Source organism: Phaethon aethereus (genome assembly GCF_964289735.1).
Source record: "Phaethon aethereus genome assembly, chromosome: 1".
NCBI lineage: Eukaryota > Metazoa > Chordata > Aves > Phaethontiformes > Phaethontidae > Phaethon > Phaethon aethereus.
In genome coordinates this window covers 41,261,315-41,276,296 of record NC_138575.1, presented here as the reverse complement: position 1 = coordinate 41,276,296, position 14,982 = coordinate 41,261,315, and the positions used below count along the sequence as shown (strand labels likewise).

Here is a 14,982-nt window from a genome sequence, read left to right as displayed (position 1 = left end):
TATTGTCATGACTGTGAGTGTCTGAGCTGTATATCTGTGGGTTACTAGAAACGAATAAGACCAAAGCAATCACTGGACAAAGAGAGGGTTAAACTATTTCAAGTCCCTGCTTTATCTTTATTGATACTTGTGTCTTTGCTTCACAGAAGGGCTGTTTTCTTTGCAAAATAACGGCAAAGAGCAGCTTATCTTATCCATGCAATTTAGTTCTAAACTCTTCTGAATGAACAGATGGTTTACGTAGCTAAGTCTTGTTTAATGGATGTATTGCTAATGACATTAGGTCAGTTCCCAGATAAACCTCTAATGCTAATCCTTGAAAAAACAAACTTGTCAGATATATCCAGTCTTCACTGGAAAGCTATGGAGTGCTAGATATTTATGCGGTACTAGTAGGCCAACAGCTGTCAAAGAGCTTCTGACTTGCAGTGGAAATATGCTTTGGCCTAGGCTTTGTCTTTATGGCTTTGCAAACCAGGATTCAATTCAAATGCTTTACAGCAATGGATAAAGCAGAGTAGAAGGCATAAGGATATCTGCAGACACCTTCAAAAAGCTGTGTAAGTGCCTTTCACCCACACACCTCCGCACACGATGCTTACGATAGTAATTCTCATAAGTTTCATAGGTTGTAAGACACATTTTGAAAATGGCATAACTACAGCTCAGAAATCTTTTTTTGCATTCCCCTCAAGAGAGATAGGATGTGTTAAATAGGTGTAACACAGGTTCCTCTGGAGTGACATTACTGAGCACACGCTACCTGACAGCCCTCACCAAGCCGGGGGTACAGCAACAGCAGTGTGGAGTTTGGTGGAAGAGGGTCAGTACAGCTTCTGAAAAGCTTTTGCTGCCGATATTTGACATCCAAGTTCATAAGCAATAGGTGAACAGAGAATCCTGGTATTACAGTATGTTGAGACGTCAATGTCTTGGTAATTGTAAAACAAAATTTTCTGAACAGATGCTTAAATAGCTTCATAGGCCACGCATCGCTTCAGCTTTCATGCAGAACAGGTTATGTTTCTCTGAGGTTATTGAGGGATATCTTTATCCTAAGGAGTATTGCAGAGTAGTAGCAGCCTACCATTACAAAAGTGGCCTAGGAAAGTTACTCTGTTCAACCATCAGCTCCATGCAAAATGAGAAAGATCTTTTAAGAACATCTGTTCTAGAACAAATGGAAGCTCCTGTAATTAGAGACATGTACCTGCATGTATCATGAGCATCTATTTTATTTTGTGCCATTGTCTCTTTTGTGTCAAAATTCTTACAAATTTTTCTACAAGTACTCTATCTGTCAGTATTTCCTTCTTCACAGTATCTTTTATAACTATTTTCCATTCTATGTTATTTGCTCCTTTAATAATACAAGTGCTGGTATTACAAATGATTACTGGCTCGCAATGAGAACTGTTAAAATCCCTACCACCCACATGTACACACTGTGGTTTATGTAATGAAAATATTTATCCTGTTGGGGGAAACGTCGTGTAACACAACTTGTGGCTTACCTTCTAGGAATGAAAGCCCCATAGAGCAATCTTATCCAGCATTTGTGACACTTTCCTTGCCTTGTTTACCAGGGAACTGAGATTGGGCTTTCCTCTTTATTTCTGTAGGTTCTGTACAGATTAAAGGAGAAGATTCAGTTGTCACTGAGGCAAGAGAAGGAAAAAAAGCAGGAGATCCACCTCTCGCCCCTTCCCCTGCAGACATCTCAGTCTAAGACCACCAACAGTATGGTCCAGCCTGAACAGGCTCCTAAGGCTGTCAATGTTGTAGTGGACCCTCAAGGTCAAGGGGTTCCTGAGCTCAAACCTCCCCTGTGTGCCAGTCCATCTCCTTTCAGAATGAAACCTGTGGGGCTCCAGGAAAGGTAGGATGGTGCCCGGCACGTCCAGGATTTATTCTGCTTTGTTATATTCATGCTGCATGACTTCGTATGTGTCTCTTCTGTCAATGAATGGGATACTTTGTCATACAGGCATCTGAGAAGTGGGATTTTGGTGTGTTACTATCTATCTCATGGGTATTCTCTCCCTTCCTTTTCTTCTCATAGGAGCAAAGGTCCAGAAGTTTGGTCTGAGATTAACTGCAGTACTGGAATTTTTTTGCTAATTTGTTTCTTCCCCTTTACAACAATTACTCCAAAGAAATAGTCTCTCATTTTCCATTGATTAATGCCTGTTTTTATCCAGGAGATCCTGGCAGAGGGCACAAGGGCTGGTTATGTTTTGTCAGCAAAGGACGTTCTCATTGTCATGGAGTCCCTAGCACATGGGAAACTTAGAAAGAAGAAATATTTACGCCGAGTGCTTTTACCAATCTCATACAGTGTTTGCATTATCACCTTTAGATAATTCTTCTTCTTAAATCCAGCTTTCCATGATGGTCAGGATACAGTCCAAGGTCTACAGGCTTTACAAAAAAGAGAAAGAAGTGATTAGTAGTGAAAGCGACCCTTGTGTGCAGCGCCTCAGACGTACTTGGGCACCAAACCTTGCCACTCATTCTACCTTTCAAAAACTGGGCCAGTGCTCTTTTTATAAAACTAGTTACTCTTCCCACAGGAGAATGCACACTGACATCTGTCTCTCCTCTGTTAGAAACCTATATAATTTCTTGCCTGATGGCTGCAGGCCGCTTTCATAAAGCATCAGTGCTGCTCTGAATAACTAACGTAGCATGCAGCTGTGCAGATGAACTCTTCTACCCCGGCACAGATGATAAATGAAAGAACAGACACCACGCAGATATGACAGGGAAATCAGAATGAAAAGGAGACCAAGCTGAGCCTTGATTCAGCTGAACCTAACCCTGATTCAGCTTGAACCACGGGATTTCAATGACAGAGATTTTATCAATGGCTTTATGAGCCACAGAAAGAGCTAAGGGAAGGGGATTGATTCTTTCATGAGTAAGATGCTGAAAGGCAGAGCTGTCATAAAATACGTAGTGATATCACTACAGCTAAAAAAAATAAGGAATGGAGGAAGCCAGTAAACATATTTTGATATTTGTTGTCATTCCACAACACCCTGAAAACAAAGCACATGAGCATGGGGACCACATAGCTAATTTATAATGCCTAGTACCTAACATAGCATACTCAATAGCTGAGAGGGATTGGCATGAAGGAATTTGTAGAGGGACTTTGTACGTAAGGACTGGGGAAGAAATTTTTCCATTTCTCAAACAAAGAAAATAAAACCTTTTATTTTCTTATAAAATGAATCTTAAAAAACCTGGATCTTAATTTCCACCACCACAGATAGGAACTCAGGATTTAGTACTCTTAAACCAAATTTCATCCTTTGGAAGGACACAGTTCTGAATCAGATGTGGCAAAATGGAGAACTGAGATTCAAAGAGGAAACTAAACCTGATGTTTGATCAAATAAACCAGGCATTTCAGCCTGTTACTAAGGAAAAGATGTTGAAGGAACTAAGCACTTCAGTTTCTACTGTAAAAGAACAGTAGAAAATAGTAGGCCATTCTGAAAAAGTGAAAGCAATTGTGATAATGTCCCATTGTGCAGGTTTTTTTTGTCATATTTAACACAGTTACACTTTATCAGCCCAAGTCCACTTCTAAGAAGTGGTGTTTAACTTTATTTCAAGCTCAGTAATATGAAGGTCTGGGAGTGTGAGGAAGACAACCTTAGGGAGTAGGTTGTCTTTCTTCCTCTGAAATAAGCAGATATTATATTATATTATATTATATTATATTATATTATATTATATTATATTATATTATATTATATTACATTACATTACATTACATTACATTACATTACATTACATTACATTACATTACATTACATTATATTATATATTCTTATTTATTTACTAGATCCTGTACTATGAACAAATTTACACACATTTTGACACACAGAACAATTGGAGGCAAAAAGTGGTAATAGAGCAACACATTTTGCCTCAGACATCATCTAACGACCAAGTATGTGGACAGTTTAAAACCCCTCTCCACCTTTCTGCCCCACAACAACTTTGCACTAGGCAGCCTTGCGCCATCCTCATTACAGTAGACCTTACAACATGGGTCTGCACGATGCAAGCAGCAGACTACACGAAACAGTCTGCTCGCAGCCCTTTTTCTGTCAGTATGGAGTGGGATCAAGCCTGCTCATAGTCACAGCTTGGGGGCACCCACTGGATAATGTTTGCTACCCTGAGTTTGGTTTCTGCCAGGAGAAGAAGCTCTTGGCAGGCTACTGTGGATATGGGAGCTCCCTGACAAAGTTAGCATTGAGGTTCCTTTGGCCAAATGGCTTGACGGTGGTTCCTGAGCAGTGTTTTCTAACTATCCAGACTCCCTGGTTTGATTCCTTAAGTGGGATCCACAGTCATGAAATGCCTAGGATGACCAACCTGTATCTCTGCAAAGAGAAGTCAATGGACCAGAGAGTGAGCCAACTGCTGTGCCTAGCCATCTAGACAGGAAGTTTTGTGACGGTATCTCGGAAGGATGGGGCAGAGATGCCAGATGATGACTCTCAAGCTCTCCCTGCTCTGCACACTAGATGCTGCTTTGACGAGTATATCTAAATGCAAAGATATGGTGGAACTGAGCTTTCACAAAGCACCGCATCAGCATCTGGGTCTCTGAAGCCTTCCGTTTTTTAATAGGAATAGCATTGGCTGGTACAGAGGCAAACAAATTGTTAATGGACAACTGTCCATAGATGAAAATGTTTCTGGGAGTTTGTCCAGCTGCTTAAAATGTATTGTGCTGCTGAATACTAGAGCCAAGTCCACGTCCATTTTTTACTGCATATCTAAAAAGGCACTTACTCAGTGATTTCTGTAAGCCACAGCTTTCCCAGCAGATTAGGCAACATTTGGGCTGCCCCATGTGCTGAGTGCCACAGGTGCTTTTTTTGCGACGCTTCCACACCTCGCTGCTTGGCGCCATGCTGCAGGCGGTCGCGAGTGAGCCCGGTGCCCGCGGACTCCCCGGGGCTGGCATCCAGATGGCCTGCACTTTTTATCCTTTTTGGCTGTAGCTCTTGGAGGAGGGAAGGTGGTGACATAGGAAGGTAACTGGCCCAGCGGCCTCAGGAGGCGAGTTGTTTCTCTGGATGCTGATCAGGGATTCATGCTCGTGTGCAGCGTGAGGCTGGGGAATAGATGGAGCTGTGGTGGCCAAGAGCGGAGGAGGATGGACCAGCAGGTGTGGAGGTGAGAGGGCTGCGAGAACAAAGAGGAACTGACCCCTTTCTATTATAACTAATGATAGATGCTGGGGCAGGCAAGTGAAGGGCTGTCTTCAGAGCCTCCTGGCATCCTCCAAATTATTCAGTACAGAATGCTTCAAAGTTGCTCTTTTCTGGTGTTTTCACAGCTGCTGCTCCTTTGCAGCAAAGACCTTCTCCATCGGCAACCCCCACAGTGCTGTTACTGACCAAAGGAGTGGGAGAGCTGATGTTCTCCTGCAGGTGTCTTCAGCGATGAGCTATCACAATATCATAGCACCAACATCTGAATTTAGGTTGTAAATGATCCTTTTCCCTTCCGTGAGCATATCCACTAATATTGCATCAGTGTTTATTTTTCTACTTAGGCTTTTACAGGTTTATATGAATAATATATACTTTTTCCTTCAGCAGAGTAAGGCTTTCTTTTATTCTGCTAGGTGGCCCAAAATTCATCTTGATATCAACGGTTCCAGCCAAAATCAGAATCTGTTGAAGTGGGATGTGATATTTTAAATTTCATTCTGACATATCAAGCATTGAAAATTCTTAGTACAAACAGTGAGTTGTTAAAACACAAGCATGCTGGGGATAGAAGTATAAATAAGTTACCACACCAGCACAGTATTCCCTTGATTTACAACTGGATTTACTTTTCCTCCAGCCACTGCTGCTGTGAATTTTAGTCCCAGTATTATTTGTGACTAGGACAACTGTATTTCAACTAACTAGTGTGCAACATACTGTTTTGTTCAAATTAGTTACTATCTAGCATGCAAAAGTACATGGAAGAAAAGAAAATGTGGAAAACAGCTCTTACACTGTGTGTGTTAAAAAACACGAGCAGTGTTTTGGAAAGTCTTCTCAAGCATTTGTATTTTGTTCTAGCCACAAAGACCTAAAACTGTGGCTATTACATCTAAATAATCAATAGGAAAAATCACAGTACTGTTTTCTCACTGTTACATATTCATTGGGAAATTATTCTGTCTAAATATGACACCTCCTCATATTCACATATCAGTATGCTAGGGGCATGCAGGACTCTTATTCAGACCAATAAGTAACATTTTATTTGTGCTTCATGCTATGTTTTTTTTTTTCTCTGCAAATAAATACATGAGAGTGGGGAAAAAAAATTTGGCAAATAGAGCAAAAACCTGGTAAGCAGTAAGTGAAAGAATAAAATATTTTTTAAATGCGAAATAAAAGCATTCTACAACGGTATGGAAGCACTGCTGGGACACAGGAAAACAGAAGGTACTCTGTGAAAGGGAAGGCAGGCAATGCCAGTGTGAGCAAAACTGGAGGGGAGAGGGCTGCTCACTGGCATCATGCAACATACACTCTGCAGCCAAGTCTGCAACCTCTAGAGAAAATCAGTAGGCATCAGAATAGAGAATAGTAGGGAGAAAATCACCTAAATCAACGTCAAATGTAACTCTCTGCAAACATAACAGATAGGACTGACTCTTGGCTTGAACTCTGTGAGAATAGTGCGTGATGTTACTTTTCCCCACAAAGCAGAGCCTATGCCACAGTTAATAGATTGTAACCAGTAAAATTTCTCTTACCATCACCATCCTGAAGATACCTGCAAATTTACAGCAGAATCCTTTTCTCCAATTCTAAGAAGTATTCAGTGGACGTACTGTGAGTATAGCCCACTGAAAGTATAATGAAATAAAAATTAAAATAATGTTCATTATAAAGCGGCTAAATGCTCACCTCTGTCCACCTCCTTATAAGATGAGAAAAAGAGATACTATGATGGAGTAGAAAGGCAATATATTTTTAAATAATTAAAAAAAATTATTCAGATAACCCATAGCAGTCTGTGGAACTCACTGCCAAAAGTTTGAATCCGGATTGTATTAGCAAGAGGTACTCACACATATTGTCACACAAATAATGAGAGCAATTCTTGCTCTCTGCCTTGGGCATCCTTCCTCAGAAACATCTTGCATTTGACACCTTTACAGAGAAAATCGTGGACAGTTTGGGCTTCAAGTTTGGAGGTGGAGGAAAATTTCTATGTTAATATTGATAACTATTCCCTTTTACCAGTTATTCTGCATAGACACACAAATTAAACTATTGTTCTTGCCACCTGTACAATTTCTGTGCCCTGTCAATTACCATCTGGATGACAAACGTGGATGAAAACCAGTAACTATAAAACCTATTTTCCTGGTGTTAGAAAAGCAGTATCTGTTAAAATGAATCATGATCTTAACAAATAAGTATACCAAATAAAACCTCGTAAGAAATGTTGGAACCAGGGTTAAAAACCTAATGTCCTCTTTGCTTCGTTAATATAATGGCAGCTGCATCTCAGGATATCACCGTTCAACCAAATTTTGCTCTAGTAGATGAGAAAAATTTCCAACAATTCTCTCTGGTTCTGTTCTGATTTTTAGATCAGAGAGCACAGTTGCTGCTAATATAATTAAGGTGTTGCTGACCTGTTATCTTTATACAAAACCGTCCATTGTGAGTAATCATTTCAAGTAATGCTCAGAGAGTAGCACCTTGCAGTTGGATTGCTGCAAACATGCCAGGTTTTGTAGTTTATGACACAAGCATGGGAACTTAATATATTTACAGGAAGGGGCCTTGAATTTCCTGGCTAAAATATACTAGCTTTGCATAGATTTGGAGGATAAATTTACCCTATTGTGTGGAGCTGAATATGCTTTCTGCATTCTTAATTTAAATCCTAGGGTTTGTTTTCAGGAAAATGTCAGTGTAATTGTTCAAAGCGCAGCTATGTGCCAACACAAAAGTACTAGCTGGAGAACAATTTTATGGTGATATCCTATCAGAAGGAATTTGCAAAGCACCAGGGACCGGTAAACTGAGTTTGAGGTGGGAGGCAGAAATTTTTGCGCTCTGGTCCGTCTCTGCCACCGACTCATCAGAGCACTTTGGACACGGCACATAAACCTCCTCCAGACATGCTCCTACCCACTGGATTGAGACTGGCTGGCGTGTCTATCTGAAGAGATGTAGCAAAGGTGAGAACCTTAACCTGAAGTACAGCAAAAGTCCCACATGCTAATATTTGTCCACATTATTTAAGGAGAGAATCAAATTAAGAATAAACCACTTTCTGAAGGACCTAAAAATCCATTTCTTTCATTTGGCTATATTCTGTCCTGCTCTGTAGGATGCATTAATAAACTCAATACAGCCAGAAACACTCATTGCACTGCTGCCAGTTAGGAGAGATTAGTTTGTGTCCATGCTGCCAGGCTCCCTTTACCTCCAAAAGAGCGGGGGCTGGATGCAGACTGCCTACTGGGAACGGACTGTGGATGTGCTGGTTCCCACACGGTGCCAGCGCGTTGCTTTGGAGCGCTCTTGTTGGCAAAGGCTAAAAACAAGCCAGGGCTGCAGGGCTTGAAACATAGCAATATCGATTACCGGGTTGCAGTGCCTGGGATTGTTTCCTGGCTCTGTTTAATTTCTTTTCCTAGATGTAGCTCGCACGTGAAGAAGTGCACAGCTGGTGTAGCAGCGGGCATGAGGGGAGCAGTCCTGATCGTGGGCAGCTGCTTATGGGCTGTGCCTTTTAGTAATGCTCCTTTCCGGGCAGGGTGTCCCCGCAGCCCGGCATTGTGGCTTCCCTCCTCCTCAGGCCACCTCAGCTAGCTGGAAGACCACACCATGACTGCTGGCACATGCACTCTGGGTGACGGAGTAAGCGCAAGGGCTGAAAACTGGGGTATTGCGGTGATAGAAACTGCTCTAAGCGACGGGAACTTGGAGTGGGATCCAGCTCTGAGGGTCTCCTCCTCAGTGCCCGAGAGGTCTGTTTTGGCACGTGGGCTCATAACTAGAGAGAGAAGAACGCTTTACCTCCAGCTTACATTCGTGCAACGTTTCTGTTAGTGCACCTCTGAGTTGCACAAACGTCTGTTCCCTCCAACCCATTACAGACATCTTTGCTTATCTGCAGTGTAGGAAGAGGGCAGGAATGTGAACTGTCCCCTTTCACTGGATAAGTGAAGTGAACTCAGGCTTCAGCCTAACAAAGACCCTTTAAAAACTATATTTTAATGATTTGACTCCTGGCTGGTTGAGAAGGTGTTTTGGTTGTGGTTAGAGCTCTTTGAAACAAAACTCTGTGGGAGTTATGATCTAAATAAATAGAGGCAAATAACTATGTACCATCGTCCAAACTTACATCCACAGTCCATTTCGCTGTTTCTCTAGCACCTCTTGCAAATTACTTCAGATTAGCATGGGTAGACAGGACATTTCCTCTCCCAGCTCCATCTCTGCTTCACATTGTCCACATCCTTCTTTTTTTCTTCTTGCAAAGAACTAGAACCTCTTCGAAGCAGGTGACATTCATTCTGGGAGTGGATAAGTCAGGCAAATTAGCACACCCTTGTTTGGAGAAATTCTTCTGGGGCAGGTTCATAGTCCTCTCGGGTGCCGAGGAGTGGTCAGTTTAGCATGCAGCCCATGCCTACCCTTGGTTTTGCCTTTGCCTTCTTGTGAGGTTTAGTCAGGAATTTTGTATTAATTTTATTGTATTCCCAGCTCTCTTATCTGGCGTTTATTCTTGTTGCTCCAGTTGCTACTGGTTTTAGCTTGTACACAGGAAACCGCGGTGCCAATCAGTGTCGTTCCCAAGGTGACAGGAAACCCTGTTTGGTCGGATGTTGATTGTGCTTGTCTTTACTGCTCCACCCATCGCATTTTCTTCCTTTTTGGCTTAAGTTAAGACAAATTAATCAGCGGCCGCCATCTGGTAGACAGTTTTGGTGCTTTTGCAGTGATTCGTCCAGCTGATCTTTTGAAAAGTAACACACGGCACAAGAAACCAAGGGTAAATATCCATGTTAATATTTAAATGATTCTCAGGCCTAGGATCAGACAAGCCGTTGTTGCCCGGGGCACATGAGTAATTTGAGTTGTGTGAGTAATCCCCTTGTCCTGTCCAGCAGCGGGTTTGGGGTTTTAAGCGCCGTTTGGTCAGAGGGTTAAACTCCGACACAGCTTTCCAGTGACTGATTTCCTCAGCTCCTCTCTGCCTCTGCTTCGTTTCTGTGGTCGACCATCCCAGGCAGGGTTTCTGTGACTGCTCCACCAGCTGTCCTGATGTGCAGGCAGAGTGGGACATCTGGGAGAGTGAGGAGATGCACCTTAGCTGAACTTGAATGCTCCGCGTATCTCGGCCCAACCCAGAGCAGGATGTGTCCATCTGTGACATTTACAACCAAATATATCGCCTTTACACATCGGCAGGTCGGAAATGTCGTGCTAAGGGACAAAGGGAGGGAGAAGAGAAGCAGTTTCATTATGAGACTGGGTTATAAGCAGATGAGGTACATTGCATCTCATGAGTCCTTGACTAGAACCCACAGGAACTGATTTCAGTAGAATAAAAAACTGATGTAGAAGGGAGTATCCCTATCAGATACACAGGGTTTGACGTTTACAAGAAAGGATGGTTTTTTTCATATTTGGGGTCTTTATGGATGTCTCCTTGAATGCTCCTATTATTGTCTGAAAAAGGCCAATGCTTCAAAATTAAAAGAGAAATATTCACCTTTCCTGGTGTTTTGGAACGTTTTTCTCACTGGTCATGCCATTCCTTCTGGCCAATTGTTCTGCAGGGCAGCCTAAAGCTGAATTTAGCTCAGTCCCCCTTAACTTAAAATGTTAGGCACAGGCACAGAACACAGTTAAAGAAAGAAAAGAAGAACATCAAAGCACTCCCAAACCTGCAATATAAAATATCCAAGTATATCTTTGAATTGCAGGAAGCCATGTACTGGACAATACTTACTAAGCATCCAACCTGTATTGTAGGCATCGGTTAATATTCCAGGCCATGAATCTCTTCTTTGAATGCAATCATAATTCATTTTATTTCTGTGCATTGTCAGGAGAACATGTACAAATGATGACAGTTGACTAATTATACTGCTTCTTTTCAGAAAAAAAACCAGTTCTGGAAATTCAGCAGAGATCTCTTACACAGTCAGAGCCACTATGTACAAAAAGCTTAATATTGCTAGCTAGCAGAAATGTCCCTTGTTTTGCAAATACACCTTTCCTCAAAGAATACTGCATGTAAACCTGTGGGTCAGGCTATTTCTCAGCTCTTGTGGGAAATCCTCTTCAGCGTTTTTATTAATATAGTACCTGAGAGCCTCGGTCACAGGTCAGGATCCTTCTGTGCAAGGCTCCGTATACACACAAAAATGAAATGATCCTCTATCAAAAAAGTTTACAATCTAAACAACAGACAAGGTAGTAGATGCATACAGACAATCAGACAAGCCTAAGGAAATGGAGAAGCAATAGCATCATGGCAGCGATGAGGATGCCCAGAGTATGCTATGAGAATGGCTCAGCCCAAGAAATAGTGCCCAGGGGCAGCAGCTGATTTCGTATGACACTGACATTTCAGGCAGGTTCTTGCTAGGGTTGTTTGTCTGCTCTGATACACTAGCACATCCAAGCTGATGCGTCAGTTTGGTTTGATTTTGAACATTCGACGAGTATGGCCAGCATGTTTCAGGAGTTCTATTTATTATTTTCATAGGGTGGCAAGTGATACATTAGTTGGTTAAGTGACTGATCCAAGACAATATTGCAAATCAGTGCCCTATCCTCATAAAATACCTGGACTCTTGAACTCTTCGTTCAGTTCTCTAACCGGTGGAGTCCATAAGAAGCTGTGACAGTGGTATTTCTTTCTGGGACAGGGACTTCCCTTATGTTTCCTATCAAAGAATATACTTTTGATGCTTAACAAACTGTGTGTGTTGTTATTAATTTATGGTAGCTATAATTATCCCTGTTATGTTAATACTGTGATTTGATAACAGGAGCAAAACAGAACACAGCGACTTCAAATAACCACTCAAATATGCGATAGGCATCAGAAGGGGAAGTGCTGTATATAATTCCCACACAGAAAAATGTCGTTAAGCACAATGTTTCTCTAGGGAACTCGGTCCCGATGCTTCGGGATGACCAACAGCAGCTCCCTGGAAAGCCACGCTGCCGGCGAGAGACGGGGCCGGTGCTGGGCAGGAGGCAGCCGAGCCTGCCCCGCTGCAGGGCTGGCGCTTCCGCTTCCCACCATCCCGCTGGCAGCCGCACCTCCTGTCTTTGAGATGTCTCAAATCCTTCCTGAGTTGTAGCAAATTCCACCGGAGGACTTCTGCATAGTCCAGAGGCTTTCAGTTCCTTTCCCTGGATTTGAGAGTGGACGTAACCGCGTACGTAACCTTACCACAAATGAAGGGAAACAATCAGAACAGCAGGGAAGTACACGACAGCTAATAAATCTAATTTGCATGGTCTTGTTTCACTTTAGATGCGGTTTAGCTTGTTTTGCTTCAGTGGATTTATAGAGGTACCTGGGAAGAGAATTTGGCCCACAGAGCACTATACTGAATAGGTTTGTGAAAGAAGGTAGCTTTGTGAAAAGCAGAAAGTTGGTACTGTAATTAATCCCAAAGGTAATCCTCTGGCTACAGAGAATGCACTTGCAATTTACTGACAAATAAATAAAGTGTTTTCTGCTTCGTCACAAGGATTTTCCCAAATGTAGATGGCCTAAATATCCTTCTAGTCCCCACGGCTAGTGTTCACTATTGCCTGGCTGCCAGCTATGGAGCTCATTGTCCTGGGACAGTGCAGAGGTCATAAGGTGGGCTAAGAAAGCTGTCTGAAAGAGAAGTCACAGAAGAGAAGACACCAGACGCTAAGATGTGGAAGCAACCTTTGGTTCAGGACATTCCTAAACTACAGATGGCCAGAAGCTGGAGGGCATACTAAAAATAATTAACAGTGTTAATTAAGTAATCAGTAATTCCTGCTTGCTTTGTTCTTGCATTCTTTCCCTAAATCTCCTCTTGCTGGCCATTGTTGCAAACAGGATACTGGTCAACCTTTGGTCTTACACAGCACACCAAACTTAATGTTCTTATTTCTACATCGCTCCCGTCAGTGTGTGTTAATCTAACCTGTGGTACATCATTAGCTGTATGGAGCCCTGTGTTGAGAGTGTTTACACTGAGATAGATGGAGTGGAGGTCGGGTTGGGCAGGCATTTGGTTTATCTTTCAGATATGACTTCTCCTCCTTTCTCTTTATTTCATAATGCAATGTACATTTAGAGGAACACTGATTTTATCAGAGTCCTCACATTTCCCTCCTTTATTTAAATTCATAGAGGTGAATTTAAATCAAGTGATTTAAGTTTCTTAGTGCCATGAATCCTTCGCTAATAGAGAACTATGAATCTGAAGCAATTATAACTATTTCACTCTGAAATTTCCAATCTGTACTGACTCATTGATGGTCTGTATGAAGAAGAGTAGATCTGGAAAGCCTTCACTCTGGCCCATGCCTTTATCTCTGGGCACAAGTACAGATGCATTTCCCTTCTCTAGAGCCCAGCCAATGCACTCCCTTATAGGAATGTCTCTGATGAAGGCAGGCAGTGGCCCTGGGGCTGTGGCCTCCAAGGCATCTGCTGAGGTCTGTAGAAAGGATCTCCAGGCCACTTACCTGTACGTTCCTCATCAGATGCTCAGCCCTAAATGGGACTGTACAGCTTGGCAATACCTCTTTTAAAGGTTTATCTAATCTCTAAAGTGCAAGATAAAGTACCCCTTGCTATGCAGGCATTCATAGCTGTCTTTTAAAAGCATTCAAACATTGCTCCATTTCAAATTGCAAGCCGAAGTGGATTTCCTAAACTTCATTTTCAGAGGGAATCCAGACACTCTGCACATTAATATACTTGTTTGAGCAAGCCTTCCCACAGAAAGCAAGGCTGGAAAACCAGACTACTAAAGTGAATCAAGAAGAAAAAGCTGGGAAGAAAGAAAGGTTTATATATGCCTAGTTTAGGTGCCAGCTCTGGAAACTTCAGAAGCAGCTAAATGGCAGACCTAAGTGCACATACGTGGCTCCTGCCTCTAAGAGCCTAAACCCCATCAACTTGTAGTATAACTAACTTAAGCACGTAAATCACTCTGGAAATGGGACTGTGCCTTCCAAAGCGGATGAGCTAAAAGGATTTTTGGTCTGTACAGGCAGCCTGAGATGCTTTGTCCACTGTGTGACCGAGCGGAGCAGTTTCACCAAGCTCCGTTTAGGAATGTCCATAGATGGCGCAGCTCCGGTGAGCAGTGGTATGGGTCTGGAGGTTTTGCATTCTTCAGGAACTGCTGCTGGTCAGTAATTTCTTCAAAGTGCGCTAACAATTCATTTGTCTGCTTAGAAATCTTCTGTGTGACACTTGCAGTAGTTTAAAGATAATGAAGACCAAGTCAAATAAACAAGGAATGTGCTTTTCTATTATCTTAAGGTTGACAGGGTGTAGTAAACGCCTCTTTTCGCAGATGTTCCTTCCTGTCTTTCCCAAATGGCAAACACACCAGGAAAGAACTCATTGTACTGATTAGTCTCCAAGTCACAATAAAAAATAATTTTCTTTTACTGATACTGTCTGAAGATACTGCCCATTTACATTAAGAATACTCCTACCCATGTCTTTTTCCAGGTCAGCTGTTTTTGGTTAAAACCTCAAAAGAATATTGAAGGACATTGTGTGACTAGATTGTATATTTGCTTGTTTGGATTTAAAGGCTGTAGATTATATTCCTCACTTGAGCAGCAGGTGCAGGATGGAGGTAGAGTTTGTGCTTGAGAGATTAATTAGTATGGAATACATAAAGCTAAATGGACTTATTGATAGGGCTCCTGTTATGAAAAAAAACCA

General features: G+C 42.1%; 1 protein-coding gene across 1 annotated transcript in view; it reads left to right on the top strand.

Annotated features, from left to right (window-relative positions):
* PTPRR (protein tyrosine phosphatase receptor type R) overlaps positions 1–14,982 on the top strand; it is a gene marked incomplete at both ends in the record, with an annotated part of 165,324 nt that overhangs the window by 105,115 nt on the left and 45,227 nt on the right. Inside the window, 1 exon segment of the mRNA XM_081998868.1 lies at positions 1,623–1,879. Within this exon segment, the coding sequence (XP_081854994.1) occupies positions 1,623–1,879 (257 nt within the window).